At 44.2% G+C, this 20,345-nt stretch overlaps 1 protein-coding gene across 1 annotated transcript in view; it reads right to left on the bottom strand.

Moving 5' to 3' along the window:
• LOC126442704 (uncharacterized) overlaps positions 1-20,345 on the bottom strand; it is a 109,103-nt gene that overhangs the window by 50,506 nt on the left and 38,252 nt on the right. The window contains exon 3 of the mRNA XM_050090754.1: positions 2,214-2,380. Within this exon, the coding sequence (XP_049946711.1) occupies positions 2,214-2,380 (167 nt within the window). The remainder of the gene's footprint in view (positions 1-2,213; positions 2,381-20,345) is intronic.

The following is a 20,345-nucleotide window of genomic DNA, read 5'->3' as shown; positions in this document are numbered from 1 at the left end:
GTGCACTAATGCCTTAATTTTATCAGGTGGAATAAACGCATAAAGAAGTAAATAAATGTACACAATGTGCCAAATTCCGCCACTTTTTATAACGCACTCTACACTATTTCTAAGGACACGGACTCTGTCGTTTCTTGCGACTCTTAGTGTCTTTTCTGCTGGGGTTGGCATCGTGTAGTGGATCCCCGTACGCTCTGTAGCGTATGGCATTAAAGGTCTAAAAATTTCGTAAAAGTTACAGTACCTTCCTGCATTGTCACTTTTATCGCAACGACAATGAACGGGAGTCTTAAAACGTCACGTGTCAGAGATCTGTGCTGAGGTTTAGTGAGCGAGCAGTCTAGATCGCATCACATCGCATAGTGATTTTTTAATCGGGACCTGTGCGCTACCTTCATGCTGAGTGCCCTGGGGACGCTCCCAAGACAGCAGCCGTGTTCACAGACCGCGTGGACACGCTCCTGGCTGGACGACCGAACACTCAGCCGACCTGCCGCATCCCGACATGCCCGCTAAGCCATCCGGTCTCAGCCTCACAGCAAATGTCTGGCTCCAGCGTGTGGACAGCGGCGGTCTCAACGTCGCTGCGATCTGGCGGCTCTACGGGACCTGTTGAGTGACGTCAGCTGAACACGACACAACTGGAGACTCGTGGACTCTCCTTGTCTGCGAACTCAGGCCCTTGTCAGGGCTAGAGGCGGTGTGCTCTACTCCTGTGTCAGCATGATCTCTCCTTATCTGACATCGAATGAAATCTGTCCTCAACCTTCATGTTTTTTACTTGTAACCTTCCACGTAAACGTAACTAACTCGACCTTCTTTTGTAAGGAGAAAAACGTAAATTTGCACGATCTCAACCCTAGATACCAAACACCCATCCTCTCTTAAAATAAATGGCCACACTTATGATAATACTCATTTCAGACGTCTTGAATGCAGAGTTTTTAAAGTTCTGTAGGTGCAGGTTGCCTGCCACTGGCTCCGCCCCACTGCAGCTGCCTGATGCACGAGTGCAGAGTACTGTGCAGCGGGGTGACGTCCAGAGCCCTCAGACCGCTTCATGTCGCAAGTGTAGGAAGACGTGTGTGGAGCCGGTCACGTCTGCCCCATGTGTTCCGAAACTTTGTTCTTCAAGTAGAACACATGTGATTTAACATGAAAAACGGGTAAGACATATGAGCAGATAGTATTTCAATGCCATGCGCATATATGGTCAACACTGTTTAGCAATATTTTAGGACATATTCTGCAGCAGTTTTTTATAAAACACACGCACACACACACACACACACACAGATCTCTGTTACGGACAGAGGCAAGGTGAAACCTGACAATATTACCTCTTCAAAGCAAGCTTCCTAAACAGTCAGTTCGCGATTTTACGTCTCCGTCGCATTGTGCCAATGAAGTTGTTTGACGAAAATGATCGTGGTGAAAGGGTATCGTCATCATTGTCACCGCCATCCTCTCATAAAGAATTGTCTAACGTCAATCAACTATTCTTCTCTCCATTTAACGGGTCTTCTCTATGGCTGCCGCAACTAAATTGCAAGGTACAAATAGTAGCACAAAGAAACGCTCATAGAGTTTCTTTTGCCTCGTGTAAGAGTTAGTCGAATAGCCACATATAAAGACGCTTATCGGTCACAACTGTCACGAGCTTTGACGTTTAGGCGTGGCAATTTGACCGTCACTGTATACTGCTCCTGGAGGTGCCACACTGTCGCTTGTCGGTTGACTGGCACTATAAACGCGAATCTCTTACTCACCGTGCCGTACAGTAGTTCGAGCTCCGACAATGGGCGAACGCAGCGGAGCGTGCCAGAAACACGTGGTACACGAACGTTGAAAAGCTATGTGTTCAGAAGGTCTTAACTGCGTACAGTCATAATCGTGGTCCAAATCTCCGCGCGACATAGACAGCTGGGGCTCACACCTTGCAAGTGTGCGTCTCGTATATGAGTCCTGGTTGGTGATCTTCTCTTGTTAGATGAAATCGGTTGTGATTAGATAACTGTTTCTTTTCTCCGGTGTGATTATTATTTAGTTCTTATGTTTTTATTTCTGTGCACTTTAATTAGGACAGAATTTCCAAATGTGGTGCAACTCCATCACCATGTGTTGATTAACTTCGACGAGAGTTTTTATAGAAAACCTAAATGAGCACATTGCGCTTTATTTAACAATAACGAACTTCCAAATAATATACTCACCAGGTTTGTCCCTCCACTCAAACTGAACTGGACGCCACCACTCACAATTCACCCTGCCGATCGTCGCTCTTGTGATGCGTTGAACAGCATGCACTGACTGGGACAGGATATGATGCCTCAGATCATCCGTTTGCAGCGTTGTCATGTTCCATACCATGTTGTTCAACCTTTCAAAATAAAATCGAGTCAGCTTATGTGACAAATGATATTATGAAACTTGACTGTATTTTGTAGAATAGAATAGTGAAAACTAAACTCAACTTGCACTTCTCCAGCTTTCACGTTTCCCATTGATAGAGGTCGCCAGCCCATTAGAGACGAATCGAGGTGTCAGGAATTATGGCGTACATTACGGCTGGTATGCGAGTCTGCTTACATATTCTGGCGAACTGATCGTTTCTGATTAAATACAAGAATTCACATACAAACATGCAGCCAGAACTCTGAGTGGACAAGCGCAGCAGACCGCGTTCAAAGGCATGGAGTGGGCGCTCCCCCACAACATGGCTCACCGTCTGCTCCTTGGCGACATAGTCACGAGCAGCACTTCCACTATAATACCACGTTTTCAAGACGTTGCCATGTTCTCTTGTGCCGTTTGGATGAGGTTGAATCTTGGTCTTTCGTGACAAGAAAGACCATACTGCGCTACCTTACTGAGTTGGACTGAATTCTTATAGCACTCTGTCTTAGGAATTAGCACATTGGCATCCTTGATTGTGAGATTAGCAGGGACAAAATTTAACAGAACATGCAACCCCTAAGTCAGAGCTGTTGTAGCAATGTCATTAATAGTCAACATGGCTCCTTACGTCTTAACTGTGTGAGTGCAATTCTCCCATGCTATAGCACAATATGCGACAGCTCAATAACCAACAGAAATTGCAGCGTTGTTTTGTTTGTCTACATTTGCTCCCCAGTTTTTTGTAGGAATGTAGCGCAGTTGATTTAGAATAGAACCAAAAGACTTTCACAGGTCCGTGCAGTGCTGCATAAATGACAGTGACAGGAAGAGGGAGGCACCAAGGTAATTAAGGAAGTGGCTGCAGGAAATTTTGGTCTAATCCAGGGGCACATATGTGTGCCTCTGTATCATGGAGGTAGAGCTCTGTGGGCTCAGTTCCGCTTGTGTTTTGCTGGAGTCTCTATCTGTAAAAGTACTCCCTCTGTTTGGTGTCAACATGGAGGCTCGTCGACACAGTCAGTAAGTAGCCGGTTCCACTAGATGAATGTGGTCACTAGGCCACGACTACGAACAACAGTAAACAACTACCTGGGACCTTGGAGTGCGAAGAAATTGGCTAAGGGGACACGTGAAACAGAACTTGGATCAGTGGAGTGGGCTTGTGTTCACCGGTGAGTACAGGTTTCGAACGTCGACTGGGGATCGTCGTACAAGGCTGTGTAGGCGACCAGGCACCGGTGCAGGTCTCTATCCATGGGTTCTGCTGCGGGGCGGGACTGTCGTATTTTGGGCTGCTATTATGGTAATATCAACAGTAGCACGAAACAGTATAACGGGAGTAGGATTCTTTAGGAAGGTAGAGCAGAGAGTGTGTTACAGTGAACAGTTCAGTGATACAGTTACGCTTATCACAATCGACAGCAAACCAATACCGACAACGATATTTCAGATAGTACATGCCGACATCGGAAGCTTAAGATGAAGAGACAGAAAAAGTATATGAAGGTATTGAAAGGGTAATACAGGACGTAAACGGAGATGAAACTCCATTACTCGTGGGAAACTGGAATGCAGTTGTAGGGGAAAACGTGGAAGAAATGGTTACTGGAGAATATGGGGTTGGGATAGGGAATGAGAGAGAAGAAAGACTAACTCAGTCCTGATATAAATTTCGGCTAGTAATAGCGAATACTCTTAGTCGCAAGAAGAGGATGTATAATTGGAAAAGGCTGGGTGATATGGGGAACTACAGTTAGATTACATCATGGTCCGACAGAGCTTCCGAAAGGATATAGTGGATTTAAGGCATACGCAGGAGCAGATATAGACTCATATCACAATGTAGTAATGATAAACAGTACGTTGCAGTTTAAGAGATAAGTCAGAAAGAATCTATACGCAAATGTGTCAGTTACAGATGTACTAAGGAATGACGAGATACTCTTGAAGATCTGCAAGGCTATGGATACAGCAACAAGGAATATTCCAGTAGGCAGTCCACTTGAAGAGGAATGGATATCTCTGAAAATGACAATAACAAAAGTTGGAAAGAAAAATATAGGTACAAAGTAAGTAACTGCGAAGAAACCATTACAATTAAAATATTATTACCCATGATGAAGGAGGGAAGTACAAAAATGTTCAGCGAAATTCAGGAATACAGCAACTTTAACGGAAAGAAGAATGAGTGAAATTAGACTAGTTGCTGACCTCAGTGCTGAATACAGAAACCAGCGCCAAGTGTTCCCCAGCAGAAGCTCGACAACACACGCACTCGGGACTCTGCGCTCTTAAGCAGCCGTCTGATGACGTCACAGCCCGACTGTGGCAGGGATCCGAACAAACAGTTCAGCTTGTAGAGTTTATAGAAGTCTCAAACTGCTGCCTGAGCCTTTATAGCCGCTGAAGATGTCTCCAGCATTTGGAGACGAAACGTTATAGACTTTTCGTTTTTTTTTTCTTTTTTTGCGTCATCAGTCTTCTGATTCTTTTGATGTGGTCCACCACGAATTCCTCTCCTAAGCCAACCTCTTCATCTCAGTGCAGCACTTGCGACCTACGTCCTCAATTATTTGCTGGATGTATTCTCTAATTTCGTTAAGCAGGCTGTTCGATAATTTTCGCGCTTGTCAGCTCTTGCAGTGTGGATTATATTTTTCCGAAAGCTAGATGGTAGGTCGGCGGACTCATACATTTTACACACCAACGTGAATAGTCGCTTTGTCGCCAGTTCCCCCCAATGATTTTAGACATCCTGATGGAAAATTATCTATCCCTTCTGCCTTATTTGATCTTAAGTCCTCCAAAGCTCTTTTAAATTCTGATTCTATTACTGGACTCCTATGTCTTCTAAATCGACACCTCTTTCATCTTCTATCACATCAGACAAAGCTTCCCTCCTCATGGAGGCCTTCCATGTACGCTTTCCCTATATCCACTTCCTCCTCCTTTTTTGACGGTGAAATTCCCACTGCACTCTTCATGTTACCACCCCTTGCTAACAATTTCACTCAAGGTTGCTTTGACATTCTTATGCGCTGAGTCAGTCCTTCCAACAATCATTTCTTTTTCGATTTCTTCGCATTTTTCAGGCAGCCATTTCGTCTTAGCTTTCCTACCCATTCTGTCTATTTCATCCCTCAGGACTTGCATTTCTGCCCGGGTGGTCGTGGTATACCAACCTTACTGTCGTCCGCCATATGGTCTGACAACCTCGAGTGATGGTGTGGGGTGTCATTTTTTTTCACAGCAGGACTTCTTTGGTTTTAATCTGTGGTACCCTTACAGCACAGCAGTTCGCCTATGCTGTTCTACACCCCGTTTCGCTGCCTTCAAGGTAAACCATTCTTGGCTAACTTTTTTTGCAAAATAATGCCCTCTCGCATATGGGGAGAGTTTTTACTATTTGTTTTTAGACTTGCCAAACCCTACCTTGGCCAGCAAGGTTGCCAGACTTCTTCGCAATTGAGAATAATTGGAGCGATATAGGCAGGGACGTCCTACCAGCTCGGGATTTTGACGATCTACCGCAGCATTTGGACAAAATATGGCATGATGTTCCTAAGGGAGACATCCAACAACTCTGTCAATCAATGTCAAGATGAAAAATTGCTTACATAAGGACGCATTATTGACTTACTTAACTTGTTAAGCTTCCCTCTTGAAGAAGTCATCCACTTGTTTGTGTGCTCATGTACAGCACAACTACTACTTGCTGTATCTTTCGGATATTTCCTTCACGGAGTGTTCCTTTTTTTTGTCTAAGAGTGTACATTCCGTATGTGACATCGTTTTATTAAGATCAACTATAGTAAGCAGTAATAGAATGTCTAAATGGGCTAATATCTGATGGACATGAAGGATTCTATTTTTTGTATAATGAACTGAACCTTTTATACGTCTTTTTTTGCTACAGAGGTCTGTAGAAGACTGTCCTGGTATTTGGCAGTCACGCTTGTCGAACAGTCCATAGCGCTAACAACTGGTCTTAATGGAGTGAGGGGTTTGTGAATTTTTGGTATACCACACAGTCTTGATGGGACCAGTTCTGATTTAGTAAGACACTTCTAGTTGGTGAGAAAAATCAAAGAGGCTTTTACTAGCTGATCCGTTACCCTAAGTACTGATCTTGGGAGATTGCTTTTAATCTCACTGTACCTTCATGGTTGCAATACAACGCAAGTTTTTCTGCAGTAGGTTCATTATTTCATGAGCATTGTAGCGTTGCCCTTATCTGCTGGAAGCTCTAGAATACATCAAAATTGAAATCTCGGATAGGTCTCTTTCCACAAGTTAGTTTTGTGCCTCCACATTTAGGAGACGAAGTCTTAGGCACAGAAATATGCCATGGACAGTGGCCGATTACCTATTAAGCAAAATTCACCAGTAGCGTGTATTTAAATTAGTTATCAGTACGAATACAGGTGTTAGTGTTTGTAGGAATTACGAAAGAAACGAGGAGTGTAGAAATGAGGTGGCCAAGACATCAGCTCACGGGCCATGCCCAGGCACAAGTGCATTTGGCTCATTATATACATCTCCCCAATTAACATTTATTAAATTTTCTCTGAAGTGCTCAATAAACACTGGGTTGAGCAACCTTACAGTTTTATTTCATGGTTTCTGAACTGTACACTTTGCTGTGTTTTCTAATTTAATCAATTGTACATCATGGGCTGACAATCCATTTATCAATGGAAAAGCATGTGTTAGTTTTACACCCTCTTGCTGTACAAATACATTATCTATTAGAGCGCTACTGCCTTGAGCTATGTGTATAGGGAAATTGATAGCTGATTCTATTTTATATACAATTAATAACACTTACACTTTTCCCATCTGAACTGTTTAGAAAGTTAACTTAGAAATCATCACAGATTAACAACTTCCTGTTTTTGGCTGACAGCGTAATAGGTCATCTACATATGCTAACAGATCATCTACTTTATTTTTTATTCCCCTGATATTCTGATGAAGTAAGTTGATACTACCCTTAGCTTCATCCCTATTTACTGTACATGAAGCTTCTGTTATTCAATTTTTCTTGAGTGTTGCCTGTTTGGACTTTGACCTTAACATAAGAAACCTGTCTACCTGGTGCCATTAACCACAGGGGCCACCCTCGTGTGACTGAGGCTCCCCCTTACAGTGTCTGCTAATAGAGAAGCTGACTTATCTTTCCCCTTCCTATTTAGGTGCAGGGCATGCGTAGTGTGTCCTCACCTACCGGTAGTGTCAACAGGAACATCGCCCGTGTGAGGTTTTGGCGGTATCTGGAACATCCCGTTCCTCCACTACTTCAGATAGCAAGCCAAACTGATTTACTAACTAAATTTCGAAGTTTTTTCAACAGTTTCTCTTTTTGCTTCTACCTTTCCCGTCCCTGTTTCTTCCCTTAGCCTACATAATTCCAAGTCCTCATTTTCTAATTCAGTCTCAAGGGCACAAATTTTTGCCTCATTTTCAGCGACTTTTCTGTCCTTTCTACATAACGTACGTTGCCATGGAGAGCGTCTTATCTACCCAGTTTCCTCGCCGCTACATTCGCCCCAATAAACCATAACCTACACAGTCTTCACATCCCCGCCTTCAGATTTCTACAGCAAACATCGCATTTGGTAGACATGTTTTGACAGAAAAATTTACACAGAGGAAAAGGATAACTTGGCACAACAGCACTGATGTTACGTAACCTGTATTAATACGCAATGAAGCGTTAATGTAAAAAAACTTTTAAAAATCTCAAAAACTTTATAAAACTACCCTTGTAATTCTTTCTGGGCCACAACGTATTCTTCAAACTCCGTATTTCCTTTAACACCAGTGATCTTAGGGAACTTCACTGTCTTTGTCAGAATGTGTCCGTTCCAGAAACGCGATTTTCTTTTTAAATCCATCCCCATCAAATGAGGAAAAAGTTACCTTGCAGTGCATTACTGTGGGCAGTGTGCAGTCAAGTCCAGTTAAAATGTGAAATATGCGCTAGATTGCACATGTTTTAATTTTCGTTCCTGCATTCCTTTATTAAACGCTAGCAAGTTTTAAGTCGTTCCAGGTATGTCTCTCGACATAACCTACATACTTTGCAGTACGATATGAAGTCTCCATAGGAATCGTTCAGTTTCACTGAAAACCGTTGCAGCTGAAAACGGAAGATGCGTGTGACTTCAGCAATTATACTGTGCTTTCTTCCAATTTCGCCATGTGCCAAAGGCCTGCAAGTTTAGCACAAAGTGCTTTTTGATGTACAAAACAAGGAATCTCGTCTGTCGACATTCGTGATTTTATCCTGTTTCATTGTCAATCAAATCTTTAAACTCTTTCTGCATATTCCAGAATCAGAATCAAGAACAGTTCTCCACATGAGTAACCTAGAGGCAGATATCCTCCGATTTGTGAGGCAACTTAAATCACTTAATAACAGCAAGTCTTCCGGTCCGTACTGTACACCAATTACGTTTCCTTGAGAGTATGCTGATGCAACAGCTCCATGCATAACAACCTCATACAACCGTCCGCTGGACGAAAGATCCGTATGAAAAGATTGGAAAGCTGCACAGGTTACACCAATATTCAACAACGGTGGAAGGAGTAATCCAGTAAATTACAGGTCCATATTATTAACTTCGATATCCAGTAGGATTTTGGAACATATATTGCGTGTGAGGACTATTAATTACCTCGAAGAAAACGGTCTGTTGACACACAGTAAAGACGGATTCAGAAAACATCATTCTTGTGAAGCGCGAAGTGTTGAGTGCTATCGACAAGGATTTCGAAAAGGCCTTTGACACTGTACCACACGAGGGGCTTCTACTGAAATTGGGTGCTTATGGAATATCATCTAAGTTAGCTAACTGGGTTCGTGATATCCTGTCAGAGAGGTCACAGTTCCTTATAACTGACAGTCATCGAGTGAAACAGAAGTGATTTCTGGCGTTCCCCAACGTAGTGTTATAGGCCCACTGCTGTTCCTTATCTATATAAATGATTTCGTAACAATCTGAGGAACAATCTGAGATCAAAAAATGCAAAACGATTTAGAAAATATATCTGTATATTTTGGAAAGTGGCAATTGATCCTAGATAATGAAGTCCTCCATATGAGTGCTAAAAGGAATCTGTTAAACTTCGGTTACACGATAAATCACTAAATCTAAAGCCCGCAGATTCAACTAAAACCATAGGAATTATAATTACGAGCCACTTAGATTGGGGGTTGGGGTTGGGTTGGGTTGTTTGGGGGAAAGAGACCAAACAGCGAGGTCATCAGTATCATTGGATTAGGGAAGGATGGGGCAGGAAGTCGGCCGTGCCCTTTCAAAGGAACCATCCCAGCATTTGCCTGGAGCGATTTAGGGAAATCACGTAAAACCTAAATCAGAATGGGCAGACGCGACTTAAATTGGGAAGAACACATAATGTTGAGGTGGAGGCAACCCAACGACTGCGATTCATTAGCAGAATATTTAGAAAATGTAACAGATCTTCTAAAGAGACTGCCTACGTTACGCTTGTATGCCCTCTTTTGGAGTACCGCTGTATAGTGTGGGATCCTCACCATATAGGGTTAACGGAGTACATTGAGAAAGTTCAAAGAAGAGCTGCACGTTCTGTATTACCCCGAAATAGGGGAAACAGTGTTACTGACATGATACATTATTTGGGGTGGACATCAAAAAGACGTTTTTCATTGTGGCACAATCATCTCACGAAATTTCAATCACCAACTTTCTCCTTCGAATGCGAAAATATTTTGCTAACGCAGACATACTTAGGGAGAAACGATCGTCGTAATAAAATAAAGGAAACGGGAGCTATTAGAGAAAAGTATAGGCATTCGTTATTTCCTCGCACTGTTCGATATCGGAATAATCGAGAATTGTTGTGAAGGTCATTCGATGAACCCTCCGCCAGGCACTTAAGTGTGATCTGCAGAGCATCCATGTACACGTACATCTAATGTCGTTTCACAGTAGATATGCACTACCTGTAACGTATATGAATTGAGAAACCTCTTCGCTCTCTTCTGTCACTGCCACTCATTTTAAAGAATCGCGACGGTAGATCGCTCGACTGCCTCCTTCGTGCAAACAGCCACTGGCCCAGTGAACCTCCATCGTACCGAGATCACACAGCGAAGGGTAAACAGCGCTGACAGCGCGAGTCTGCCGAACTCGAGAGACTTGTGCCGGCCGGAAGACGCCGCACCGCGACGCCGGGTGAAGCGCCGCGCTCTTCCGGGCGCCTTCGAGAAGGACCGAGCGGAGCCGAGCGGCAGGCAGGCCGGGCCAGCGCCGCCCGTGGGCCAGACACGCTGCACGCGTGACTTGTGGCACGGCGCGGCCGGCCGTCATTATGAGCCCCTACCCAGCTGCGGCGAAGTCATTCAGTCAACTCCTGAGGCGTCACCGGTGGCCACAGGTAGGATGTAAGATGTAATACTTCACATATGTTCGTTTCATATATTCCAGGAAAAAGTTGTCCATTTTTACAAGTGACAAACAGCAAGCGTGTAAAACACAACGCATCAGAATAACACATATTAAAAGCATAATATTACCAAGGAATACAGCAGTATCAAGAACCATCAACTAGAGATAATCACAGAGAACACTGCAATATTTTGAGAAATGTCATTAGACCAGCTGATAGTATCAGCTGTGTGAGTAGTATGTACATATCTGAGAATAACATCAAATTACGCTGGTATATAACGAGGACAATGCCAGGCGAGCAGCGGAAATCTTGGGTTATCTGTTTACTGAAGGTCGTAGTGTGAGGACGTTACTAACGTTAACGGGATATGCAAAAGTTTAAATAATAAAGTCTTGTACGTCGAAGAAAGTTCAAACTCCTGCGCCTCACTCACTCAAATTGCTTGTAACACCATTTTTAACGTGGGCAACTAAAGGTAAAGCTGAAGGATCCAACTGTAAGGAAATGGAACTAGTAATTACACAATAAATAAGGGTGCATGTGCTTGAGATCATACATTATTTTGAACAGTATATATTTCTTTATCATGCACTACCGCTTTTGCGTCAGTCACCTAGCTCGTGAAATTTATTTTTTCCCGTGTGAAAGTAAATATTCAGTCATAAGGCTGTAAAAATAACATGTTGGTAATATCTAAATCAACTTCCACTTCCGTACTCCACAAACCCCTGCGAAGTGCGTGGTAGAGGGTTTTTCCTGCAGTAGCACATACTGGACCGTCTCCCCGGCCACTTCGCTCCTGTGCGCCCTGTAATTAGCGTGACCTCGTCTTTGCCGGCCCTACGAGAGCGACAGCCAGGCGTCCGTCTTGTATTCTCAGATTCTTCTCTTCATACAGTTTCTTGGAATGTTGTGAGTAGGTATTCATCTTGAGCTGATTTCTCTACATGAAATCTCAGTTTTTTTAAATCTCATCTTTGATTTAAGAACAAAAATTTGAAAAGATTCAACCTTGAACAAACACGGTTTCTTCTCTTTTTACCGATACGTATTTCAGCCATATTTCATTATCACCAGCGGGTTTCCTTTATTCTTCTGCAGAGTAAAGAGTAAAATGGGATACGCATATTTTTGGGAACGTGTTATTTTTGCTCAGAACGTAATAACAGACATGTATACCATAGTAGCACATGCCGTTGTTCATGTCGCTGCACGTCATCTGCAATACCGAGATACCAGCCAAACTGGAAATAGCAGACACGGACATCAGCAACAGCATGTGCCATTAACGCATACAAACTTCTTAGAATGTTCCGAATGCAAATGTAAAATTCTAAAATTATAAGTTTCCCCGTGTAACAATATATTCTTTCTAGACTCAGATTTTCTCTCTACAGCGGAGTGTGCGCTGATATAAAACTTCCTGGCACATTAAAACTCGAACTCGCGACCTTTGCCTTTCGCGGGCAAGTGCTCCACCAACTGAGCTACCAAAGGACGACTCGCGCCCCGTCCTCACAGCTGTAATTCCGCCAGTACCTCGTCTCCTACCTTCCGAACTTCACAGAAGCTCTCCTGCGAACCTTGCAGAACTAGCACTCCTGGAAGAAAGAATATTGCTGAGACATGGCTTACCTACAGCCGGGGGGATGTTTCTAGAATGAAATTTTCACTCTACAGCCGAGTGTGCGCTGATATGAAACTTCCTGGCATAGTAAAACTGTGTGCCGGACCGAGACTCGAACTCGGGACTTTTGCCTTTCACGGGCAAGTGCTCTATCAACTTTTTTTTTCTTTTTTTTATGAAGAGGAAAAGAAAACTTTTCGCATCCACCCACGCGCGAACCCATGACCTTCCGTATCCTATTCCCGCGCGCTAACTACTTTTTTTTATGTCTTTTATGAAGGACACAGGGCGTGGTACACGCCGCACTAGCAGTGGGGTCTCTTCACGGCACTGCCGTTGCGTCGAGGCCCAAACCCCTCCCACCCCGTTTTCCCTGTCCCCAGTTGGGTCATAGCACTAAGTGTGCAGAAATCTTAACACAAAATTCCGATTCTCCGATGTAAGAAACACAAAGAAACCTCTTCTCTTAGTAGAAACTGATCACTGACAAAAACTTAACAATTCTTATTGAATCACACAAATACTTTGGAAGTCGAATACGAGTAATTCTGAAAATTTTGAAAAAACTCTTCGTGTAACATAGAAGTAAATAACAATAAGAACACAACTGACTTTTAATGTTCTTCTGTTCGTTCTCGTTCAAGGTGTTGTAGTGGTGCCACATATTTAACCGACACCCATTCTTTCAAAAATGATCTCCAGCATGTTGCCGTAGTGCTTCTTGTGGTTGCGATACGTGCTGATTTTTGCGTATTCACACTTCATGTAAACGCGGAATTCTATCTCGTTGTTCGACCCAAGTTTGTTGATGACATAACTAACATATTTTCCCAGTAACCAGCTTATGGCGTTCGTTTTTAATTTCGGAATGTATGTCATGTCAGGTCTCAGGAGGAGCGATTGCGTTATATATTCGGTCGAGGATCTGGCGAGAAAGGCGATTTGTTACCTTATCCAATTCCAGTTATTCACACTGCCGCCACAGGTGAATCTGTGGATGAGTGTATCCACCAGATTGCGTTTTCCACAAAGGTGTGTCTGGTTTAAAACGATCCCATATAGTGTCTCGTTGGTGCTGATGACATTGTTAACTGTTTTGTACTATGCGGAAATAGCGTCTGCAGATAGCCCGGCACAGTTGATGTTTCGCCATACAGCTTTCCAGTCGCAATTAGGGAATTTCTTTTCAATTTTGTTTCTGCCCTCATTTAACTTCCTTTCAAGTATGATGTCACGCGCTGTGATACATGTGTTGCTTCTGATTTCGTCACTAAGGTAACTTGCTTCGAGGAAAAAGTTCCTCACATACTGCAGACGGGCATTAATCCTTCGCACATCAATCGTTGCTTGCAGACTATGGGGTGGCACAGCCTCAAAGAGCTTTGCGGTTATACATTGTGGAAATTCTCTGAGTACATGGAAAGTCCGTTTGAGGAACAGAGCAGACGCTTTCTTTCGAATGTCCACCAAACCGAGGCCCCCGTTTCTGACATCCAGTATAACGGTAGTCGCACCAACACTGAATATGTCTCCTCGCCATAAATAATTGGTAACAGTGGACATGATCCCTTTCGCTACTAGTTTGGGAACTGGAAATACCTGTGCAATGAAATACGCTTTAGACAAAATGCAGGAGTTCATGAATCTTACTTTTTGCACCTGGTCCACAGTTCGATGGATGTTCTCCATTACAGCACCATGAACTTTCCTCTTAGTTTCCGTCCAGTTAAAAGCAGCCATCCTCATCGGACATACCACTAAGGTTATTCCCAAAGTTTTATGTTTGTTGTCTTGATTTGCCCATGCCAGTCGGAGGTGATCTAGGCCCCGCAGATTCAATATTTTGTTTTCATTGGTTGTCGCTCCCGACGCTAGACAATACTTTTGGATTTCTTTTTCCAGTGTAACTGTCTCCTTATTCCTTATTACAACACCCACGTCATCAGCATAAGCTCGTATGACGGTTTTCCCAACACTCAATGTTATGCCTGTTAATCTTGCGTGGACACTGCGGAGAAAGGGCTCTACAGATAAGCTAAATAAAAACATAGATAAGGGACTGCCCTGTGGAACCCCTCGCCTTATCTGTATGGGTTTAGATGTCTGCCCATTGATTACTATTTTCACATTTATACCTGTTGCAATATTTCTTAGCATGTTGACAATCTGAGGGTGGAAAGCCATTCTTGACAGCGTCGCAAAGAGGTATCTATGACTAACGCGGTCAAAGGCTTTGTTGAAATCTATAAAGATTAAAGCACATTTTATACTTGCCACTGACGTAATTGCAATGACGTCTCTGTATGCAGACAGACTTTCGAATATCGTTCTGGTTGGAGAACAAGACTCATGATGACTCAATATTTTGTCGGAAAAGGCATGGAGTCTTTTGTTGATAATATGCGAAATTATTTTGTAATCAGAATTTACTAGCGAAAGAGGTCGAAATTTGTTTAAGTTGGTTTTGCCTTTACTCTTAGGAATCAGTACTATTTTACTTTCCTTAAACTCTGCAGGGACCGCTTTTCCGGTCAGGACCTCGTTCGCCATGGAAGTGATCTTGTCCCCAATTATAGACCAGTAGCGGGCATAAAAATCCACAGGGAGGCCACCAAGTCCCGGAGATTTTTTGAGAGGTGAGTTACGCACTGCCTCATGCACTTCATCTTTAGTAATAGGTGACAGGATGTCAGCGTTTTCTGTTCCCGACAATTGTGGACCTAAAATAGTGGCAAAGTCCTCGAGAGCTGCATCGTCCACTGTGGTAGGGGCATATATGTTGTCATAGTACCTGTGGACTTGGTCCAGTAGTTCTTTCTGGAGTGTAAGCCTTGTACCTGTATGCGTCTGGACTTCAGCAATAAAAGTTTGACGTCTCTTTTTAGCATGCCGCACCAAGTGATACAGAGAAGCAGTTTCATCAGCTTCTACTGATGTGGCTTTCGATTTAATTTTTAGTCCCTCCATCTGTTGCTGTTTAATGCTTAATAACTTGTCTTTTATTTTTTGATATCATTCAGACGAATTACGTCATCATGTGCCTCTTCATATAAGTCTCTTAAAACTTTATAATAAAACTCCATTGTATTCCTCAACTCCCTGCGCCTCGCTACACTATACTGCATGACAACTTTCAGCAGCCTTGGTTTAGCCCTCCTAGTCCACCAGTCAATGACTGTTGGGTGCTTGTCTGCTGTGCGGAGGCACATAGTCCACGCTACTCTTATTTCCTATTCCAGTTCTTCGTCAGTTAAAACAGATATATTCAAATTCCATTGCCCTCTGAATCGACGGGTTGGCTGTACACTTAAATTAAAGCAAGTTAAAAGTGTACTGTGATCGCTAAAATACACGGGAACTGTTTCAACGTTTAATAAAAAAAATTCCAAATTTGGTGGCACGTAAATTCTATATAGTCTGCTGCGGGAGTGGCTGGTTATATACGTGAACTCGACTGATGTCGGGTGCTGAAGTTCCTTACTAACTTTTTTAACTCTGGCGAGTAGTTGAAATTGAGTTGTTGATCTTTCTCGTTTAAAACACAGTTAATATGTCCACCCAATATAAGAGAACACGGATTTTTCCTCAATAAATAAATTAGTTCATCATAAAAAGCATCGCACCATCCAATTTATGGGAATTTCCTGGTGGGGCGTAAAGGTTAAGCATGGTCATATCGAAAATTTTTATGCCTATGGCTCTTCCTGATTCTAGTCGTTCGATTTCAGTCACCGGAATGCCTTCCCTTATAAGAACGGCTGTACCGATATGGCTTCCGTAGAAACACTAACAATTCCAAAAAAGTCTGGGATCCGAAATGCCGTCATCGCAACTTCTTGTAGCAACGCGATATCTGTCCCAGACTGGAACAAGAAATCTTCTGATTCTGCCAATTTGAAGGGTGACTGTATTTTATTAATGTTAATAGTAGTAATGCTATAAACTTGCATCACAGACATACCAGAAGAAGCTATTTGGGATGAGGATCGGAATGATTATAGCAGCAACGACCTTCTCTCCAAGTCACGATCTTTACAAGCTGTGTGCCCATTACATGCACTAACTTCACAGAAAAATTTTTGCTGCTTTGAAACAAAGTGCTTGAAAAGAAAATTATCCTGAAATCCCGACAATGCATCGCTATAAGTCACTGTGGTCTTTCTCTTTCTCCTCGTCAGTGTTGGCCCTGATGACTTCATATTTAATATTCTTTTTCTTGACGTCTTTCTTCTCTGGTGTGGCTTTCGCTTGATGACGCGTGACAGCAAGAACTGGTCTCGGTTGCAGCCTCCGACGGTGGCCGTCTTGCGCAACGGCGGTGGCTTGCGAGTCGTCAATATTCGTCTCCGGGGTGTTGTCGGTTGCGTTGTCTTGCTGGCGAGGCGGTGATGCTTGTTTATTTCCTCCTTCGGCGCGGTGTTGCGCTTCGGAGCCAGCAGGTTGTTTACTTGGTACTTCCTCGTACTGTTCGCACTGTATGGGCTGTGCACTCGAGGCGGTTATTGCAGCTGTGACCTCAGGCTCAGGGTCACATTCCTGTGAAAGGTCACTACGAGCTGCGTCACTATCTGTTCGTGGCGGTATAATTCCTTGTGCGGGAGTGGGAGCCACATCGACCTGCATTTCATCTCCTTTTACCACTTACAACAGGACTTGGCTTCGGCTTCCTGGCAACGGGTGTTTCACAGGAAGAGTCCTCATCAACCTTTTTTTCAGTGTCCTCTAGAGGACGCTTTTTAGTGGGAGTCTCGCTGTCACGGGCCGGAATTTCAGCAGTTAATGCAGGTTTTAAGGATGGAAAGTCATTAACATTAAGTGCAACATTTTCAGAGGTAGTAACAGGATCCACGACAGCCGCCGCATCTGTTGTATTACTGGCTGGCAACAAATCGTTGAATGTTAATTTCCGGCGTTGCGTAAGATTAGTTTTTAGCACAAAAACACGGCGCGGGCAGTCCTGACGGAGGTTACCTGACTCGTTACATACATGACATGTAGGGGTTTGCCCTGAGTAAATAACATGCGCCTTGTGCCCGTCAACAAAGATGTGGGAGGGAATGTTTGCCTTCACTTCCATCTCCACGGAGCGAATGCCGTTAAAGCACTGCAGCTTGAAATGCGAAGCCTACCTTTCGTTGACTATTTGCCTGACAACCCCACACTTTGGAAGGACATCTTTAATTTTGGAGTTGTCTACTTCTATGGGAATATTCAAAACCTAACATTTGTAATTACAGACTCGGAATTCCTGAGTTTTACAGTACTTTTAGTACCATAACGGTGTATAAATTCCGTATCATAACCAAATTATTCCGGAAAGCGGTCTACACTCACGGAATCGTTAAACTTAAAAATGCAGTATTCATTAGTCTAGCTGCATGGTATGAACAGATTCAAGATGAATTCCAAATAACTCGGTAATCCAGTCGTGTATTTCAAGTGCAGAGGGCTGTACTGAACGGGTGAACTTGTCGAAGGTGAAAATCACAGTGTCTTTTCTCACGGAGTTTGCCATAGTGTTCTGCGGCGAAGAAATATCGGACAACGCCGAAATCCCAACAGCACTACGTAGAAAGACGACAGGAACGAAGACCAATAGTTCAATTTGTAACACTTAATTCACGTGCAAAAAGCCGATAAACAGTCACGAAACACGAAAACACTGGCGTAAACACTGAACATTCACGGAGCAAACTTGGGGAGCGTGCGATCGCGGCGACAGCTAGAGCCAGACTGCTGGCCACGCGAACTGAGCTACCCAAGCACGACTCACGCCCCGTCGTCACAGCTTTAATTCCGCCAGTACCTCATCTGCTACCTTCCAAACTTCACAGAAGCTCTCCTGCGAACCTTGCAGAAACTAGCACTCCTAACTGAAAGGATACTGCGGAGACATGGCTTAGCCACAGCCTGGGGGATGTTTCCACAGCGAAATTTTCACTTTATAGCGGAGTGTGTGCTGATATGAAACTTGCTGGCAGATTAAAACTGTGTGACGGACTGAGACTAGAACTCGGGACCTTCGCATTTCGCGAGCAAGCACTCTACTAACTGAGCTACCGAAACACGACTCAACGAGGTACTGGGGGAATTAAAGCTGTGAGGACTGCGCGTGAGTCGTGCTTGGGTAGTCCGCGAAAGGCGAAGGTGCCGAGCTCGAGTCTCGGTCCGGCACACAGTTTTAATCTGCCAGGAAATTTCATATCAGTGCACGCTCCTCTGTAAAGTGAAAATTTCGTCTAGAAACATCCCCCAAGTTGTGGCTAAGCCATGTCTCCGCAATATCCTTTCTTCCAGGAGTGCTAGTTTCTGCAATGTTGGCAGGAGAGCTTCTGTGAAGTTTGGAAGGTAGCAGACGAGGTACTGGCGGAATTAAAGCTGTGACGTCGGGGCGTGAGTCGCGCTTGGGTAGTCCGCGAAAGGCGAAGGTACCGAGCTCGAGTCTCGGTCCGGCACACAGTATTTATCTGCCAGGAAGTTTCATATCAGCGCACGCTCCGCTGTAAAGTGAAAATTTCGCTTAGATACATCCCCCAGGTTGTGGCTAAGCCATGTCTCCGCAATATCCTTTCTTCCAGGAGTGCTAGTTTCTGTAAGGTTGGCAGGAGGGCTTCTGTGAAGTTTGGAAGGTAGCAGACGAGGTACTGGCGGAATTAAAGCTGTGACGACGAGGCGTGAGTCGTGCTTGGGTAGTCCGCGAAAGGCGAAGGTACCGAGCTCGAGTCTCGGTCCGGCACACAGTATTTATCTGCCAGGAAGTTTCATATCAGCGCACGCTACGCTGTAAAGTGAAAATTTCGTCTAGAAACATCCACCAGGCTGTGGCTAAGCCATGTCTCCGCAATATCCTTTCTTCCAGGAGTGCTAGTTTCTGCAAGGTTGGCAGGAGAGCTTCTGTGACGTTTGGAAGGTAGCAGACAAGGTACTGGCGGAATTAAAGCTGTGACGACGGGGTGTGGGTAGTGCTTGGGTAGCCCGCGAAAGGCGAAGGTGCCGAGCTCGAGTCTCGGTCCGGCACACAGTTTTAATCTACCAGGAAATTTCATATCAGTGCACGCTCCTCTGTAAAGTGAGAATTTCGTCTAGAAACATCCCCCAGGTCATGGCTAAGCCATGTCTCCACAATATCCTTTCTTCCAGGAGTGCTAGTTTCTGCAATGTTGGCAGGAGAGCTTCTGTGAAGTTTGGAAGGTAGCAGACGAGGTACTGGCGGAATTAAAGCTGTGACGTCGGGGCGTGAGTCGTGCTTGGGTAGCTCATTTGGTAGAGCACTTGCCCGCGTAAGGCGAACGTGCCGAGCTAAAGTCTCGGTTCGGCACACAGTTTTAATCTGCCAGGAAATTTCATATCAGTGCACGCTCCTCTGTAAAGTGAAAATTTCGTCTAGAAACATCCTCCAGGTTGTGGCTAAGCCATGTCTCCGCAATGACCTTTCTTCCAGGAGTGCTAGTTTCTGCAATGTTGGCAGGAGAGCTTCTGTGAAGTTTGGAAGGTAGCAGACGAGGTACTGGCGGAATTAAAGCTGTGACGTCGGGGCGTGAGTCGCGCTTGGGTGGCTCAGCTGGTAGAGCACATGCCCGCGTAAGGCGAAGGTGCCGAGCTCGAGTCTCGGTCCGGCACATAGTTTTAATCTGCCAGGAAATTTCATATCAGCGCACGCTCCGCTGTAAAGTGAAAATTTCGCTTAGATACATCCCCCAGGTTGTGGCTAAGCCATGTCTCCGCAATATCCTTTCTTCCAGGAGTGCTAGTTTCTGTAAGGTTGGCAGGAGGGCTTCTGTGAAGTTTGGAAGGTAGCAGACGAGGTACTGGCGGAATTAAAGCTGTGACGACGAGGCGTGAGTCGTGCTTGGGTAGTCCGCGAAAGGCGAAGGTACCGAGC

Source organism: Schistocerca serialis, unplaced genomic scaffold (assembly GCF_023864345.2).
Source record: "Schistocerca serialis cubense isolate TAMUIC-IGC-003099 unplaced genomic scaffold, iqSchSeri2.2 HiC_scaffold_1401, whole genome shotgun sequence".
Lineage (NCBI taxonomy): Eukaryota > Metazoa > Arthropoda > Insecta > Orthoptera > Acrididae > Schistocerca > Schistocerca serialis.
This window is presented reverse-complemented; position numbering and strand designations above follow the sequence as displayed.